The sequence below is a fragment of the Oryx dammah genome, unplaced genomic scaffold, assembly GCF_014754425.2.
Source record: "Oryx dammah isolate SB20612 unplaced genomic scaffold, SCBI_Odam_1.1 HiC_scaffold_1, whole genome shotgun sequence".
NCBI classification, from domain to species: Eukaryota; Metazoa; Chordata; class Mammalia; order Artiodactyla; family Bovidae; genus Oryx; species Oryx dammah.
Window position 1 is genome coordinate 9,991,745 of NW_024070185.1, and position 20,104 is coordinate 10,011,848.

The 20,104-nt window shown below is 36.4% G+C and overlaps 1 protein-coding gene across 4 annotated transcripts in view; it reads right to left on the minus strand.

Annotated features, from left to right (window-relative positions):
• FZD3 (frizzled class receptor 3) overlaps window positions 1-20,104 on the minus strand; it is an 84,960-nt gene that overhangs the window by 20,122 nt on the left and 44,734 nt on the right. For 2 of the 4 annotated variants that reach the window (XR_005720430.1, XR_005720433.1), the window contains exon 3: window positions 951-1,038. Coding sequence is in view for 1 of the 4 variants with exons in the window: in XM_040236420.1 (XP_040092354.1) it covers window positions 890-1,038 (149 nt within the window). In the remaining 3 variants the exon portion in view is untranslated. Of the gene's footprint in view, window positions 1-616; window positions 1,039-20,104 lie in introns of those variants that run through there. The other 2 variants (XM_040236420.1, XR_005720415.1) reach the window with 2 other exon arrangements.

The following is a 20,104-nucleotide window of genomic DNA, read 5'->3' on the forward strand; positions in this document are numbered from 1 at the left end:
TTACATATAATCTTAAGACTTTTATAGAAATTCATTTTCCCAAGATTTATTTTCCATGTAACTTAGGTTAAATAAAATCGTAAGAATATGGATTCCACTAACTTAGAGTTTGTGACAATCCAAATACAGTATAAATATTAGCTTTATGCTTAGTAAAAAGCTTGAAGTCATCTGTTCCTTTGTGAATACTGTAGGGTCTTATTTTGTTCTATTAATTAAGGGGTCAAAAACTGAAAGAGTCCTCAAATATGTCCAAATCTTATATTTTACCATGACTCTCTAATATGCAATTTGGCCAACTATGAATTAAAATAACATCTTTAACATATTTATTTTATCTGTAATATTTTACTATTTTGGCTTTAATGTGTATGACTCAGAATAAAATAACATGCTATCCCTTTAAATAATTTATGGTGTAACCTGGAAGAACAATGGACAATTGGGAATGGACATCTAACACCGTGTGACTTTAGCCAAGGCACTGAGCCTCTCTGTGCATCAGTTTTCATATCTTTAACACAGAGATGATAACACCAGTCGTCACAGAAATGTCTAAAAGATCAAAGAAGAATATACATATATAAGCATTCATTTGTTTTTAATTTTAAGAAGATTATCATTTGGAGTTTGTTTTTTTTTAAAGATTGGCTTTCTCTCAAATATTCTGAATTGGTAAGGAACAGGCCTTAAGCCTGGTTCTACTTGGCTATCTTTTCTGAGTTCAGTTTTTAGGTTTAAGATTTAATCATACCTGGTGGCAGCTGAGGTTATAATCTTGTTAGAATATTTCCTCCAAATCCAAATTGTTTCAACACAGTAAACACACACACACAAAATTATGTAAATATGAAGCCTGTGAACACCATGATAATTTACTTCAACTTACTCTTTTTTCCTACGACCGTGGAAAAAACTGGCCCATTCAAAGCAAGTCTTTTTGCTTCCAACCCAAAAAATGGAAGGAATACCAACTATGAGAGCCATCAGGTATTTCATCAGAAAGAGAATCAGATCTGGACGACTCATCTGAGTAACCTACAGGAAGGGAAAGAAGAATATCTTAAATATATAAATAGAAATTTCTCTTAAAGACCACTTTAAAGTCTTTTAAATAGTAAAATAATTATACAAGTCTGATGTCTGCACTTACACAGTCCTATAATTTTCTCATTATATGGAAAAGATACACTGCTGAAAATTTGACAATGACTACAGGTTCTATAGCCTGAGTTCTATAATTTTCTTGCTAGCCCATATTAGATACTGTCTAAAGAAAAAGATTACTAATACAGAAAATAAACCATGAATAGGAATAGCGGCTCAAATAACACCTATATTCTTTTTAGCCAATTTTGCTCATCCTATCTCTGGTTATCACAATATACAATTAGGAAAGTGTTCATCATTTCCCCCATTTTATTAGTTTCTGTTCTTTTATTTATGCGCCTCCTTTCATGTCTGCTTTGCTGGCTGTTTCCAAGCTTCCTCTTTAACCTATGAGTTATTTATAAGTACATTTTTTAGTTTCTATTCAGGTGAGTTTAAGATTTCTTTTTATTGTTGATTTCAAGTTAAATTATTATAGTCACAGAATGTAGTCTATTTGATTCTGGCTACCGTTTATTTTGGAAACTTCTTTTGTGATTTAGGACATAGTCCATTTTTTAAAGTACTCCTTGTGTGCTCAGAAATAATGCTTACTCTCTATTTGTTAGGTACAAAATTTTCTTTATGTATTAGACCAACTTTATTAGTTGTGTTGTTCAAATCTTCTATATAGGAATTCTCAAAGATATTGTAAGTCTGGCTCCATACCACCACAATAAACAAATACCACAATAATGTGAGTCATGGGGATTATTTTGTTTCCCAGTACATATAAGACTTATGTTTATATTATAATGTAGAATGTAGTATCTACTTATGAGTCTAAATAACAATGCTCATATCTAAATTTAAAAATATTTTATTGCTAAACAATGCTAACCATCACTTGAGTCTTCAAATGAGTCATACTCTTTTTGTTGTGGAGGGTCTTGCCTCCATGTTGAAGGCTGCTGGCTGACCGGCGTGGTTTCTGTAGGATAGGATGACTGTGGCAATTTCTTAAAATAATAATGAAGTTTGCCACACCCATTGACTCTTCCTTTCATGAAAAATGTGTCTGTAGCATGAATTACTGTTTGGTAACACTTTACCCAAAGTAGAACGTCTTTCAAACCTGAAGTCAATCCTCTCAAACCCTGCTTCTGCTTTATCAACTAAGTTTATGTAATATTCTAAATCCTCTGTTGTCATTTCATCAATCCTCACAGCATATTCACCAGGAGTAGATTCCATGTCAAGAAATCATTCTCTTAATGCTTACCCATGAGAAGCAACTCCTCATCATTAAAGTTTTATCATGGGATTGAAGCAATTTAGTCACATCTTCAGGTTCCACTTCTAATTCTAGTTCTCTTGCTATTTTTCTACCACACTGTGTGTTATTTCCTCCATCAAAGTCTTAAAGCCCCGCAAGGCACCAGGAGGGTTGGAATTAACTTCTTTCAAACTCCTACTAATATTTGTATTTTGACCTCTTCCTTTGAATCATGAATATTTTCAATGGCATCTAGAATGGTGAACCCTTTCCAGGTTTTCATTTAACCACCCAAATCCATCAGAGGAACCACTATGGTAGTTATAGCCTAAAAATGTATTTCTTATGGGACTGCTCTGGCAGTCCAGTAGATAGAATTTGGCACTTTCACTGTGGTGGCCTAGGTTCAATCCCTGATCAGGAAACTAAGATCCTGCAAGCTGTGAGGTATGCCACTCCCAAAATATATTTCTTAAATAATAAAGCCTTGAAAGTTAAAATTACTCCTTGATCTGTGGACTGCAGAATGGATGTTGAGAAGGTAGGCATTAAACAACATTAATCTTGTATATCTCCATCAGAGTGCTTGGGTGACCAAACGCATTGTCAATAAGCAGTAATATGTTCAAAGGACTCTCTTTTTTCTGAGCCGTAGGTCTCAACAGCGGGCTTCAAATACTTAGTAAACCATGTTGTAAGCAGCTGTGCTGTCACCCACGCTTTGCTGTTCCATTTACAGAGCACAGGAAGAGAAGATTCAGCATAATTCAGAATGGCAAACTAGCATTCATTTTGTTGCTGTTCAGTCGCCAAGTCGTATCCTACTCTTTTGAAACCTCATAGACGGTAGCCCACCAGGCTCGTCTGTCCCTGGAATTTCCCAGGCAAGAATACTGGAGTGGGTTGCCATTTCCTTCTCCAGGGGATTTTCCTGACTCAGGGATCAAACCCACATCTCCTGCATTGACAGGTAGATTGTTTACCACAGGGCCACCAGACCAGCTGCATTAGCCCCTAACAAGAGAGTCATCCTGCCCTGTGAAGCTCTCAAGCCAGGCACTGACCTCTCCTCTCCAGCTATGAAAGTCCTGGTGGTATCTTCTTCCAATAGAAGACTGTTCTGTCTCCAGTGAAAATCTGTTGTTTAGAACCACCACCTTCATAAATGATCTTAGCTAGAGCTTCTGGATAACTTGCTGCCAACTTCTACATCGCCACTTGGTGCTCTGCCATGAACTCTGATGCTACACAGATGACGTCTTTCCTTAAACTTCACGAAATCGACCCCAGCTAGCTTCAAACCTTTCTTCTGCAGCTTCCTCACCTCTCTCAGCCCTCACAGAATTAGAGTTAGGGCCTTGTCTTAGATTAGGCTTGGGTTTAAGGGAATGCCATGGCTGGCTGATCTTTGCAGATCCCAAAACGTTCTCCATATCAGTAACAAGGCTGTTTTGTTTTCTTAACATTCATGAATTCACTGGAGTATCATTTTCAATTTACTTTAAAAACTTTCCCTTTGGATTTGCAACTTGGCTGTTGGGCTCAAAAAGCCTAATTTTGGCCTGTTTCAACTTTCAATGTGCCTTTCTCACTAAGCTTAATCATTTCCAGCTTTTGATTTAAAGTGAGAGGTATGCAACTCCTTTCACTTGAACCCTTAGCAGCCACTGTGAGGTTAGTTGGCCTGATTTCAATATCGTTGTGTCTAAGTGAACAGGGAGGCCCATGGAGAGCCTTTTATACGTAAACCCACCCCCAAAACTTGTGTGACTTCCTTTATTGTGATATTTGTTTTATTGTGGTCTGGAACCAAACCTGCTATATCTCAGAGAAATGCCTGTTAGGCAAGTGTTACCAAAATGTGACACAGGGACATGAAGTGAGCAAATGCTTTTGGAAAAAAAGGCACCAACAGATTTGCTCAACACAGGGTTGCCATGAACCTTCAATTTGTAAAAACTGTGGTGTCTGCAAAACAAGAGTCTGAAATGCAGTACTTGGATGCAATCTCAAAAATGACAGAATAATCTGTTTGTTTCCAAGACAAACCATTCCATATCACAGTAATCCAAGTCTATGCTCTGACCAGCAATGCTGAAGAAGCTGAAGTTGAATGGTTCTAGGAAGACCTACAAGACCTTTTAGAACTAACACCCAAAAAAGATGTCCTTTTCATTATAGGGGACTGGAATGCAAAAGTAGGAAGTTAAGAAACATCTAGAATAACAGGCAAATTTGACCTTGGAGTACAGAATGAAGCAGGGCAAAGGCTAAAAGAGTCTTGCAAGAGAATGCACTGGTCATAGCAAACACCCTCCTCCAATGACACAAGAGAAGACTCTACACATGGACATCACCAGATGGTCAACACCGAAATCAGATTGATTATATTCCTTGCAGCCTAAGATGGAGAATCTCTATACAGTCAGCAAAAACAAGACTGGGAGCTGATTGTGGCTCAGATCATGAACTCTTTATTGCCAAATTCAGACTTAAATTGAAGAAAGGAGGGAAAACCACTAGACCATTCAGGTATGACCTAAATCAAATCCCTTGCGATTATACAGTGGAAGTGACAAATAGATTCAAGGGATTAGTTCTGATAGACAGAGTGCCTGATGGAATCAACTATCAATGGAGGTTCGTGACACTATACAGGAGACAGGGATCAAGACCATCCAAAAGAAAAAGAAATGCAAAAAAAGCAAAATGGCTGTCTAAGGAGGCCTTACAAATAGCTGTGAAAAGTAGAGAAGCGAAAAGCAAAGGAAAAAAGGAAAGATATACCCATTTGAATGCAGAGTTCCAAAGAATAGCAAGAGGAGATAAGAAAGCCTTCCTCAGTGATCAGTGCAAAGAAATAGAGGAAAACAATAGGATAGAAAAGACTAGAGATCTCTTCAAGAAAATTAGAGATACCAAGGGAAATTTTCATGCAAAGATGGGCTCAATAAAGGACAGAAATGGTATGTCCTAACAGAAGCAAAAGATATTAAGAAGAGGTGGCAAGAATACACAGAAGAACTATACAAAAAAAATCTTCAAGACTCAGATAATCATGATGGTATGATCACTCACCTAGAACCAGACATCTTGAAATCTGAAGTCAAGTGGGCCTTAGGAAGCATCACTACGAACAAAGCTAGTGGAGGTGATGGAGTTCCAGTTGAGCTATTTCAAATTCTAAAAGATGATGTTGTGAAAGTGCTGCACTCAATATGCCAGTAAATTTAGAAAATTCAGCAGTGGCCCCATGACTGGAAAAGGTCAGTTTTTCATTCCAATCCCAAAGAAAGGCAATGCCAAAGAATGCTCAAACTACTGCACAACTGCACTCATCTCACATGCTAATAAAGTAATGCTCAAAATTCTCCAAACCAGGCTTCAACAGTACTTGAACTGAGAACTCCCAGATCCTCAAGCTGGATTTAGAAAAGGTAGAGGAACCAGAGATCATATTGCCAACATCTGTTGGATAATTGAAACAGCAAGAGAGTTCCAGAAAAACATCTATTTCTACTTTATTGACTACGCCAAAGCCTTTGTGTGGATCACCACAAACTGTGGAAAATTCTTAAAGAGATAGGAATATCAGACCACCTGAGTCTTGAGAAACCTATATGCAGATCAGGAAGCAACAGTTAGAACTGGACGTGGAGCAACAGACTGGTTCCAAATAGGAAAAGGAGTACGTCAAGGCTGTATATTGTCACCCTGCTTATTTAACTTATATGCAGAGTACATCATGAGAAATACTGGGCTGGATGAAGCACAAGCTGGAATCAAGATTGCCGGGAGAAATATCAATAACCTCAGATATGCAGAAGACACCAACTTTATGGCAGAAAGCAAAGAACTAAAAAGCCTCTTGATGAAAGTGAAACAGGAGAGTGAAAAAGTTGGCTTGATGCTCAACATTCAGAAAATTAAGATCACGGCATCTGATCCCATCACGTCACTGCAAATAAATGGGGAAACAGTGGAAACAGTGACAGACTTTATTTTGGGGGGCTCCAAAATCACTGCAGATGGTGACTGTAGCCATTAAATTAAAAATACCTACTCCTTGGAAGAAAAGTTATGACCAACCTAGAGAGCATATTAAAAAGCAGAGACATTACTTTGCCAACAAAGGTCCGTCTAGTCAAGGCTATGGTTTTTCCACTAGTCATGCATGGATGTGAGAATTGGACTATAAAGAAAGCTAAGTGTTGAAGAATTGATGCTTTTGAACTGTGGTGTTGAAGAAGACTCTTGAGAGTCACTTGGACAGCAAGGAGATCAAATCAATCCATCCTAAAGGAAATCAGTCCTGAATATTCATTGGAAGGAGTGATGCTGAAGCTAAAACTCTAATACTTTGGCTACCTGATGCAAAGAACTGACTCATTGGAAAAGACTCTGATGCTGGGAGGGATTGGAGGCAGGAGGAAAAGAGGACGACAGAGGATGAGATGGCTGGATGGCATCACCGACTCAATGGACATGAGTTTGAGTAAATTCCAGGAGTTGGTGATGGACAGGGAGGCCTGGTGTGCTGCAGTCCATGGGGTCGCAAAGAGTCGGACATGACTGAGCAACTGAACTGTTGAGTCTGCAAAGTACAATAAAGGGAAGTGCAAAAAAACCAGGTATATGTGCTTTCCTGAATAATTTTCTGTTTACCTATTCTTTTTTTTTTTAAGGATATGTATTTATTTGGCTCCATCGAGTCTTAGCTGTGGTGTGTGGACTTGGTTGCCCTGCAGCACGTGGAATCCTAGTTCCCTGTCCAAGGATCAAACCCATGTCCCCTGCACTGCAAGGCGATTCCTAACTACTGGACCGCCAGGTAAGTCCCTACCTAACTGTTTCAATAGAGATATTCTAAACTGCGGGCTCATCAGTTTTCCTCCTAATCCTGTCATCTTTCACTTTTAAGTCTGTGTTAGGTGTTACATAAATGCTCTAGCTGCCCAATATACTTTAGTGCTCACTTTAAACAGTATTTTATCTGACTTTAATATTGCCACACCAGTTTTTTTTTCTGCATCATGCCATCACATTTTTCAAGTGTATTTTTTCCCATTTACCAATGTATTTCTTTCAAGACTATGCTATACTACTGTTTTTAAACAATATACAGTTTCCTCCTACTAAAATATAAACTCAATGAGGAGTTTTCCCCCCCAGTGGTCTTATTCCCAGAGCCTAGATCAACGTCTGGCACAGAGCAGGTGCTCAAAAAATACATACATACATTTACAATATATACTTTTACTTGGCTTTATGAGAAAAAGTTATAGTTAAAAGTATTCAGCATTTTCATCTTCTTGAACAAGACTATGCTCCTAGTACACTTTAGCTACCTAATACTCCTTGTTATTATTTTCCAGAGACTCAGAATAACCTTTACAAAAATAATTGGTCTTGTTATTATCATTGTTAAGTGACTTTGCCAAAAAGTACACCCTCATCCTATCTTGGGGTTCTCCTTTCTTACTGCTAAAGGATGCTCTTTAGAAATTCTTATAGATAGGGATGCTAGAGATAAATCATTTCAGTCTGCCCCAAAACGTCTTTCTCTTGTCCTCAATCTTCAGTGGTGTTTTAGATGGATAAAATTATCATTACTCAGCATTTTAAGGACATCAGTTCATTATCTTCTAGCTGTTCCTGTTGCTGTTGGGAAGCCTGCACAGCTGGTGATCTCTGGGAGACTTCTTCTCTCTGGTGGCTTGTAACTGCCTCCAGCCTTCTGTCTCACAGCTGCAGAGAGTGTTTCTCACTGTGATTGGCTTTTACTTGTGCTGCTTAGTATGCAGAGTGTATTTTTAATGGGAGGTTTCAAGTTTGCAGTTCTGAAAAATTCAGGATGTAGTTCTTTAGTCATCACTTCTTGGTCATTCTTACAGCCCCTTGTTCTAGAACTCCCATTAGATGTATACTGAAGTTTCTCAACCTATTTTTAATATCTCTTAATGGCATAATTAGAATTTTGAGTATTTTATGTCTCTATTATGCATTCTGGGTGATCTAAAGAGTTAGAACGATTTTCCACTTCGCTAGTTCTCTCTTTAATCATGTCTACTTTAGAATTCATTCCATCTATTGACTTAATTTCTATAACTACATTTCTAGGCGAATTGGCTTTTATGTTTGACTATTCTTATTTCACGTCTGCTAATTTATCATAAGTTCTTATTCTTTTAAAGTGCTTTTTATTATTTATCTACTGAAGAATCCTAAACATACATATTTTTAAAATAAGTCTTTAGAAAATTATTACTTTCTATTTATTGTTTTTATTATATTTGGGAGTGAATCCATCTCCCAACTGTTGATTTTATTGAATGACTTTTTAGGTTAGCTTCTTTAATTATGCTTTGGAATTTCTGTTTACAGCTCTTGAGAAAGAGAGTTTTCTCTCTCTCTTGTTCTCTCTCTCACTCCCCCTATTTATCCACCATGTTTAATTCATTTTTGTCTTTACCAGTACCCATGGGGCCCTGGACTTCCCTAGTGGCTCAGATGGTAAAGTGTCTGCCTACAATGTGGGAGACCTGGGTTTGATCCCTGGGTCGGGAAGATCCTCTGGAGAAGGAAATGGGAATCCACTCCAGTACCCTTGCCTGGAAAATCCCATGGACGGAGGATCCTGGTGGGCTACAGGCCATGGGGTTGCAGAGTCGGACATGACTGAGCAACTTCACTTTACTTTACTTTATGGGGCCCTAGTTAAAAACCAGGTCTAATATTATGACTGCACACTCCAGACATTATCAGCTACCACACTCAGCTACTGAGTCATTACAGTTTGGCCCTCACATCTTTAGATAAATATTTTAAGTATTTTTAATGCTAAACACAGCTTCAGGAAAGAGTTGGTTGCACCTTTTATATAAACCTTCTTTTAGGAGCAGGAGAGTCCCATTTCCAACTCCTACTTTTAACTGGTAAGTCTAGTTCTAGTCCTCTGACTCCCATGTAACACTTTTACTTCTGTATACCCATAGAAACTGAATGCCCTAGCCACCCCAGCCACTTCACACCTGGATTCTAGCAGCCCACGTTTTTATCTCCAGTCATCATTTTGCATTTCTATTCTACAAATTAGCTTATTTTGTCTTAAAAGGCTGACTCTGTTTAAAAATTCTCTTATTATACTTTAGCTCTAACTGGCACATGATTATAGCTGGATTGGTCCATACAGTCAAAGATATGGTCTTTCCAGTACTCATGTACAGATGTGAGAGTTGGACCATACAGAAGCCTGAGTGCTGAAGAATTGATGCTTTAGTTCATTGTGGTGTTGAAGAAGACTCTTGAGAGTCCCTTGGACTGCAAGGACATCAAACCAGTCAATCCTAAAGGAAATCAATCCTGAGTATTCACTGGAAAGACTGATGCTGAAGCTCCAATACTTTGGACACTTGATATGAAGAACTGACTCACTGGAAAAGACCCTGATGCTGAAAAAGACTGAAGAGAAAAGGAGAAGCAGGTGGCAGAGGATGAGATGGTTAGATAGCATCACTGACTTAATGGACATGAAGCTGAGCAAATTCTATGAGATAGTGGAGGATGGGGAGCCTGGTGTGCTGCAGTCCATGGGGTTGCAAAGAGTCAGACATGACTTAGCAAATGAACAACAACTACTCACAGATGACAATACCATTTACTGAATGGAAAGAACTAGGGATGGAAAGCAGGAACAGGGTTTAAGAAGAAAAATTAAGAATTGTATTTTAGACATGTTAAGTTGGAAATGTCATATAAACAGTTAACATGTCTGGAGTTCAGAAGAAAAGTTGACCTATATAATACAAAATATGGGACTGAATAAGTTTACCCAGAAAAGGAGGAGAGGAGAAAAAGGGAACCTGGGAGAGAAACTGCATCTGATGACTCCTACAGTACTTTTAACCCACACTGTATTATCTTTCATAAATTAGAAATACTGTCCATGTATCACAAATCCTTGAAATAAAGGAGTGCTAAAAACAAAATCAGTAATAACAGCAAAAACCAAAACCTTCAATTAGGCAAGACAGTAAAGAGGAGAACTGGAGGACAGAGGGTTGTAACATGGGATATTTTGTATTATAAGGTTCTGGCTAAAGACAAATTCCCAGGGAAGACAAGTCAGTACCTGCCATGATAACGATACAATGAGAAAGCAACTCAAGCTAAACAGAAACAGACTCATTGACTTTGAAAACACAGTTACAAAAAGGGAAAGGTAGAAAGGAGGGATAAATTGGGTTTGGGATTAACACATACACATTACTATATATAAAACAGATACTCAACAAGGACCTACTGTACAGGGAACTGTACTCAATATTCTGTAATAACCTATATGGGAAAAGAATATTAAAAAAGGGGGATATATGTATATGCATAACTGAATAGCCTTGCTGTACACCTGAAACTAACACAATATCATAAATCAACATTACTCCAATATAAAATAAAGTTAAATTAAAAAAACACCACCTTAACAGCTGAAAAGCCTCATCTGATATATTTCTTTGGTCTTTTTACTGGGAACTGAAGGAGAATCCCCAACAGAAAAGGCAGACAATCAGCCTCCACTGCTATCCCTATATCTTGGTCATTGTCCTTTTTCTACAACTGCCTGCCTCGCTGTGAATAGCCTACTTTGACTATCTTTTCAACAACCAGTCTCCACTAACACCACTCTAATTTCAATCAATAGAATTTTGCAATGTGAATTTATTTGATCAAAATATGGAAAATATTTTCCCAATTTAGATCCATCATCTACCAAAGACCCTGGAGCTTAAATTCTTTTTAATTAAATAGAAAAAATTATTCATGCTAAAGGGGGGAAAAACGCCTCACAGAAGAAGAAAAACACCAAGGACATATGTATGGTTATTGTGGTGGCCTAAATTCAATGATTGTTTCTGAGACTTTGGCTTTGAATCAGGTAGGCAGAGTCTTTGGCTTCTTCCCCGATCAAGCAGAATCTATTCTTTACTAATGAGACCTGCATTGTATTAGATTTGCTTTCATTAAAAAAAATTCATTACAAAATGTTGGTTTATGGGCATCGAAAGCCCACATAAAAATAAACTTCTGATCAGGCTCATCCATGTTGATAAGTGACTACAGTTCTGGAATTAAGTCTTCTGATTTCAAATTTTGTGCCCTACTACACTGCATAGCTTTGTCTGCCTTTACTTTTATTCTGCCTTGAAAACTCACTTACTCGCCCTATCAGATATGAAGACCTATCAGAATTAGGACAATGGCAGAAGATCAAGACAAGGACAGAAAATGGACCGCAGAGAAGAATAGCAAAATACGTTGCACAAGTGAAAAGTAGATACTGTATGACAGAGGTAGCATCACAAATCAGTGGAGAAAGGATGGACTAGTCATAAACGGTGCTAGCTAGACATCTACGTAGTTTTAAAATGATATCGCCTCCTCATTCCAGATCTAAAAATAAACTCTATAGATAAAAAATCCAAATCTGAGAAGCAAAACTTTACAACTTCTAAAGAAAACAAAGGAGAATATTATTTGCAATATTTGAGAAGAGATTTCTTAAACAATTAAAAAAAAAAAAACAAAGAAAAATAATATATATTAAAAATTTAAACTTCTGCTGGTCAAAGGACACCATTAAAACAATGAAAAACTGAAGTTAGACTTTATCTGTAATGCATAAAACTGATTAAGAAATTATACCAGAATATATTTACCAGAATAATCTGTGTATATACACAAGCACTTCACAGAAGAGGAAATCTAAGTAATAAGTTATTTAGCTATTATAAGTTATATATGTAAGAAAAAGGAAGTTCAATTTCACTAGTAATCAGGGAAATACAAATTAAAATAGCAATGAAGATTGTCAACAAGATTGGCAAAATTTTAAAGGTGATGGTGAGCATGTAGAACAATGAGAACTCTCTGTACTTTCATATGAGGTTCTAAATTGTACAGCAACTTTGGAAAACAATTTGGCAACATCTTGGTAATGCTGAAGATTCACAAGATCTGACAGTTCCATTTTTAGTTATGTATTCTAGAGAAGCTCACATAGATGTACAATATTCATTGCAGCATTATTTATAACAGAATAAAAACAATGTGTAACCTAAATATCCATTAACAGTAAAACACATAAACAAATTTGATATATTCATACAACAGAACGCTGAACAGCAAAGACAGCAAATAAACACACACTGTACGTATTACCATAGATAAATATCATAAAAATAATGAATGACAAAAGCAAGCTACAAAAATACATACAGTTTTGACACTGCAAAGTTTTTAAAAGACTTCAACTAATACAATATATTGTTTACATAAATACATATAAGTGTAAATACACTATAACACCAAGTTCTGGATAATGATAGTTTACAAAGGAGATTCAACCAGGGAGTGGGATCTGTTGTTTTGTATTTCATTTATTAAAACAGTGATATATCTATTGTTGTTCAATGTATTATCCTTTATACTATACATGTATATGTATATAACATATTGGGTTGGCAAAAAAATTCATTTAGATTTTTCATTTTAGTTCAGTTGCTCAGTCGGGTCCGACCCTTTGTGACCCCATGGACTGCAGCACGCCAGGCCTCCCTGTCCATCACCAACTCCCAGAGTTTACTCAAATGCATGTCTATTGAGTTGGTGATGCCATCCAGCCATCTTATCCTCTGTCATCCCCTTCTTCTCCTGCCTTCAATCTTTCCCAGCATCAGGGTCTTTTCCAATGAGTCAGTTCTTCACATCAGGTGGCTGAAGTATTGGAGCCTCAGTTTCAGCTTCAGGTTCAGTACTTCCAATGAATATTCAGGACTGATCTCCTTTAGGATGTACTGATATGATCTCTTTGCTGTCCAAGGGACTCTCAAGTGTCTTCTCCAACACCACAGTTAAAAAGCATCAATTCTTCAACGCTTAGCATTCTTTATAGTCCAACTCTCACATCCATACATGACTACTGGAAAAACCATAGCCTTGACTAGATGGATTTTTGTTGGCAAAGTAATGTCTGCTTTTTAATACGCCATCTAGGATGGTCATAACTTTTCTTCCAAGGAGTAAGCGTCTTTTAATTTCATGGTTGCAGTCACCATCTGCAGTGATTTTGGAGCCCAGAAAAATAAAGTCTGTCATTGTTTCCACTGTTTCCCCATCTATTTCCCATGAAGTGATGGGACCAGATGCCATGATCTTCGTTTTCTGAATGTTGAGCTTTAAGCCAACTTTTTCACTCTCCTCTTTCACTTTCATCAAGAGGCTTTTGAGTTCCTCTTCACTTTCTGCCATAAGGGTGGTGTCATCTGCATATCTGAGCTTATTGATATTTCTCCCGGCAGTCTTGATTCCAGCTTGTGCTTCTTCCAGCCCAGTGTTTCTCATGAGGTACTCTGCATGTAAGTTAAATAAGCAGGGTGACAATATACAGCCTTGACGTACTCCTTTTCATATTTGGAACCAGTCTGTTGTTCCATGTCCAGTTCTAACTGTTGCTTCTTGACCTGCATACGGATTTCTCAAGAGGCAGGTCAGGTGGTCTGGTATTCCCATCTCTCTGAGAATTTTCCAGAATTTGTTGTGATCTACACAGTCAAAGGCTTTGGCATAGTCAATAAAGCAGAAATGGATGTTTTTCTAGAACTCTCTTGCTTTTTCGATGATCCAGCAAATATTGGCAATTTGATCTCTGGTTCCTCTACATTTTCTAAATCTAGCTTGAACATCTGGAAGTTCATGTTCATGTACTGTTGAAGCCTGGCTTGGAGAATTTTGAGCATTACTTTACTAGCATGTGATGAGTGCAATTGTGTGGTAGTTTGAGCATTCTTTGGCATTGCCTTTCTTTGGGATTGGAATGAAAACGGATCTTTTCCAGTCCTGTGGCCACTGCTGAGTTTTCCAAATTTGCTGGCATATTGAGTGCAGCACTTTCACATCATCATCTTTTAGGATTTGAAATAGCTCAAATGGAATTCCATCACCTCTACTAGCTTTGTTCATAGTGATGCTTCCTAAGGCCCACTTGACTTCGCATTCCAGGATGTTTGGCTCTAGGTTGGTGATCACACCATCATGATTATCTGAGTCAGATTTTTCAGTAACTTTTCATGGAAAATTCAAATGAACTTTATGATCAATCCAATATATACATGCATATATATGTTTGTGTGTATAAATACATGTATGTCAGAAACAGTTATAATTTTAAAAAAATAAAGGACAAAAAGGCGGTCAAGGCTCCTATAATTTCAATATACCTTGCTACTTTGAGAGAGGCAGTAGTTTTGAAATTAAGCATCACTAGGTAAGGTAAATAGAGAACTAATTAGTAATTCACTTCTCTAACCAGAACTGTATCTATCAATCAATCTTCCTTTTATTCTAAGTTTACCTTCTCTCATTATTGGACCACCAATTTATTTGTAACCCAGTGAAAAATAGGTATAGCAAGCTGGGATTTCAATTTCCAAGCTTTCCTTTGATCAACAGAAGAAATGACAAACTATAAACTCCACACTACAGATATTTTGCAAATAATCTCATTTTCTTTTCCAAGCACTGAGACTACCTTAAAAGAATGTTGTCTTCTAAATTCAAGAATGGCTAATAGCAATGAGGAAATTAATTTAGATCCTAATTGACTTTACCAGTGACTGCTGTAAACTGTGGGTGATGTCAACTTTTACATAAATAAAAGATAAAATTTAATGATTAAAGAATAACTTTTTATTCCCATTATCTAAGGAATAGACAACTTTCCAAGTGAAAGACTAGCCAGGGAAACAGAGGAGAAAATGGTTTCAGTAAACCGAGAGGAAATAAAGGAGACCATGCCTGATTAGGAAGAACTGACTGGTACAGAGCACACATTCTCAGAGTGTTAATATTCACCACAGATTATCAACATCTCAAAGATTTATTATGACATCTGGATACACTGTGCCTATTATTTAATGAACCTCATGGAAAACTCACAAATTAGGTAAGAAAAGGCTTAAAGCCGAAGTTCACTCAAGAAGTTAAAATGAAAACAAAAATAATAATTACCTCAATTCTACTCCTTTGCTTTGATGACATTACAAAATAGAAAATATTACTTCTTCAGAAGTTACATTTGATTAAGCAAAGGACATCTTGAACTTTCATCCTAATTACAGTAAGGGGAAAATGATCATTACTCTTATGTCACTTTAATCTTATGAACTAGAAATAGCTAGAAACAGAATACTATTCTGTACCTATATACTTTACAATAATGGATGCCATAACTGAGAAACAAATAATTAAAAACTGCAGAATTTACACTTAATCTTGATGTACATCAGTTCAGTTCAGTTCAGTCGCTCAGTCGTGTCCGACTCTTTGCAACCCCATGAATCGCAGCACGCCAGGCCTCCCTTCCATCACCAACTCCAGGAGTTCACTCAAACTTGATGCACATAAAGAACTATGGAATTCATAGTATACTGATGCTCATTCATCAGGTGAAAAGCATAACCTTTCTTTTTTGGATTAAAGTAACAAACTGCTGTTTTCTCAAAACAAATCAAACTGAAGGTGAATAATTTTGAAAATTTCCATTTTCTTTTCTAAATATGAACTGAAAATTAACCAGGAAAAAATTTAAATAAGCTTGTTACTAAGTATAGAATAATGAAACAGAAAATATAGCTTAAACTTTCCTAAACATTACAATAATAGATCAACTTCCTCAGCCCTGAAAAAACTATGGAAAGCCTAGGTTAGAGGGAAGATTATGTTCAGAAATGAGTTCTTTGAAACTCCATAAAACTGTCCTATAATCTCATGATTTACAATAAGAAAATAAGGCATTAGTGGAAAAAAACTGAAGACAAATAAATGGAAAGATATTCCATTCTTAAAGACTGGAAAAATCAATACTGTTAAAATATCTGTACTATCCAAAGCAATCTACAGATTCTTTGCACTGTTATCAAAATTCCAACAGCATTTTTCACAGAAATAGGACAAATCCTAAAATTTATATGGAACAACAAAAGATCCAAACAGCCAAAGCAATCTTGAGAAAAAAGAATAAAGCTGGAGGTATCATTCATGCTCCTTGATTTCAAACTATATTACAAAGCTATAGTAATCAAACAACATGAGAGTCCAAAAATAAACACATGCATATATGGTCAATTAATTTCTGATAAAAAGAGCCAAGAATACACAATAAGGAAAGAACAGTCTTTTCAATAATGATGTTGGAAAAATTGGACACCACCATACACAAAAATTAATTCAAAATGGATTAAAGACTTGAACACCCAGAAGAAAACAAATAGCAAGCTCCTTGACATCAGTCTTAGTAATGATTTAAAAAAAATTTTTTGGATACAAAAAGTTAACAAAAGTAAAAATAAACAAATGGGACTATATCAAATTAAAAAGCTTCTGCACAGTAAAGGAAATCATCAACCCAATGAAAAGGCAACTAACCGACTGGGAGAAAATATCTGTGAATCATATATATGTTAAGGAGTTATTTTCAAAAGATACAAAGAACTCATACAATTTCAATTAAAAAACCCCAAACAATCCAATTAAAAAATGGGCAAAAGTTCTGAATAGACATTTTTCCAAAGAAGACATACAGATGGTCAACACTACAGGAAAAGGTGCTCAGTATCTCTAATCTTCAGGGAAACACAAATCAAAACCACAATATCACCTCGCAACTGACAGAATGGCTATTACCAAAAAGATAAGCAATAACAAGCATTGATGAGGATGTGGAAAAAAGTGAACCACTGTGCACTGCTGGTGGGAATGAAGAGTGGTATAGCCACTATGGAAAAAGAGTATGGCGATTCTCAAATAATAAAAAATAGAACCACCATATGACCCAACAATTCCACTTTGGGGTATTTAAGAAAACAAAAACACAAACTTGGAAAGATATCCACACCTCATGTTCACTGCAGCATTATTCACAACAGCCAAGAGATGGAATCAACCTAAGTGTCCAGTGATGGCTGAACAGATAAAGAAAATGTGGTATACATATACAATGGAATACTATTCAGCTATAAAAGATGTCATTTTGCCATTTTGTGACAATATGGATTGACTCTGAAGGTTTGTGCTAAGGGAAATTAAGTCAGAGAAAAGCAAATACCTTAAGATCTCATTTACATATAGAATCTTAAAAAAAAAAAATACAACCCCCACCCACCTCAAAAAACCCACCAAACTTACAAAGAGAACAGATTGGTAGTTGCCAGAGGCAAAGGGTGGGCAATGGATGAAATGGGTGAAGGTGATCAAAAGGTACATATTTCAAGTCATAAGAGAAATAAGGCATAAGAATGTAATGTACAGCTTGGTGTCTGTAGTTAATAATACTGTACTACAGTTTTGAAAATTGCTAAGAGTAGAGTTTAAAAGTTCTTATCACAAGAAAAAAAACTTTTTAACTATGTATGGTGATGGATGTTAGATTTATTACAATGATCACTTGCAATATATACAAATATCAAATCATTATGCTGCACATCTGAAACTAGTAATATGTAAATTACACCTCAATCAAAAAAACAAAACTAATCTCCAGAGAGTGGTGCATAGTTCTTGGGGGATTAGCCTATTGTGTTCTCTCTTTGCCTGGCAAAGTAATAAAGCCACTCTTTCTTTCTCCTCCATAAAAAGAAAAAATCTAATCTCACATTTTATAATATTTGAAATAAAAAACAATTTGCATCTTGGAAAAAATAGGCACAACTAACCTTTCTGGTTTTATGATATCATATTGTGAAACACCAGAATCACTTTCCAGAAAACATGCAAGGTTCTATTAATCATATTCACATTTTTAAAGTATACTTTGCCTTTTCAATTAGTTCTAGGCTAAGGCTAGGAAAGCTACATGAACTTTTTATTAAGAATATGACATGCATGAAACATGGTTTTATGGTTCCAATTTATGTTATAGATATAAAGCAAAAAATGTGATATTCAGTAGCAAAATTATGGAAAATTATTCTTTCTGGGTCTTAAGGTCCTAAAAAGGTTATGGAGAGAAGGGAACTAAATTTAGTGACCTCTTAGCGTGTGACAGGCTCTTATAATTATGACTTACTTTTCAAAACAACCATGTGGAAAAAGAAACTCTGGAAATACATACAAGAAAGTATTGATATATATGGTGGTTACTGGTAAGAGATGGAGAGAGGGCAAAAATTGAAAACATGAGAAACAAGAGTAGGAACAATGTTTCTTAATATATGTTTACTATTTTTAATGTTCTAAACATTACAAATCACCTATCCAAAAAATTAAATTAAAAAAACCATCAAAAAATTTTAAATCCCTTAAGAACAAGAGGCCTATGAAAAGAGAAAAAAAAAAAAAAAGAGGGTGGGGAGCAGCCATTTGTCAGGGGTCCTAGATCATCTGATACAGCTGATTACAGCATTAACCCAATTCTGGTCTATATATGTTTATTTTTTTTTCTCTACAGGTCTTTAGATTTTTTTTAAACCCCCAAAGTACACACTGTTGTTGGTATTTTATAGAAACATTTATTTAGCTTTACATATATGTTTACAACTTTACTTCATTTCTTCTTGCATCTCCTACTATCGATGAGATTATTTTCATTCTTTTTGAAATATAACCTTTAGAAGTTCGTACAAATCTTTTGGTGGTAAACTCACAGTTTTTGTTTATATGTAAATGGTTTTATTTCATCTCTATTCTTGAGAACAAATCGGCATTTTCCAGAACATGCAGAGATGAAGTCTATTTTTGAGAACAAATCGGCGTTTTCCAGAACATGCAGAGATGGAAGTTTGGGGTGCGAGATATTTATTCAGGAACAGTATCTACAATTGTACAGAAGAAAGTGACCTGCCATGCATTCTCAGAAAAGCCTCAGCCAAACTGGTAGAGAGTTCCAGAGCAAATAAGGACCATCAGAGGGTCCTATGCTGGGCCAACGGCCAAGCCTTCTTAGCCCACCTAAGAATCGCTGGTTGCAGGCCCACCTCAGATAAGGCAGCTTTCCACCTGAAGGATGTCTACTGACCCCACTCCCTGCAGCTGAGAGGCTTGTCCTTCTGTGAAAGCGATCTGGCCATGCATCCCCACAAAAGTTTTACACGGTACAAAATTCTGGTTGAAAAGTTTTTCTCAACATTTAAAATATATCGTTTTCTGGCTTTTGTTATTGTTAAGGACTCTGCTGTCATTCTAATTGTTGGTCTTTTTTAGAAGATCTGTCCCCGTTTCTGAGACTGTTTTTTATGACTCCTGTCTTTGGAGTTCTGCAGTTTCATTGAAGTGTGGATTTCTTTTTACTTATCCTGCTAGTGGTACACAGTTCCTCCTTGGTCTGTGAATTCACGTGTTTAGCAGTTGTGGAAAATGTGTAGTCACTATCTCTTTAAATATTGTCTCTCCTAGACTCTCTCAATTCCCTCCCTCCTGGGAATCTAATTATTGGGTTGGCCAAAAAGTTCATTCAGATACAGAAAGCCCATATCATCTTTTGGCCAACCCAATACACTCCTATTCAACCTCACTCTGCCCTACATTTCTCTTAACATCACTTTCACATTTTCCTTTTCTCTCTTATGACATTCTGGATAGTTTTATTTTCAGCTAATACCAGTTCATTAAATTTCTCTTCAAACAGCAGCTTAAATTGCTGTTTCATATTAAATATTTCAGGAATTCTATCAAATGAGCTTCCATTTC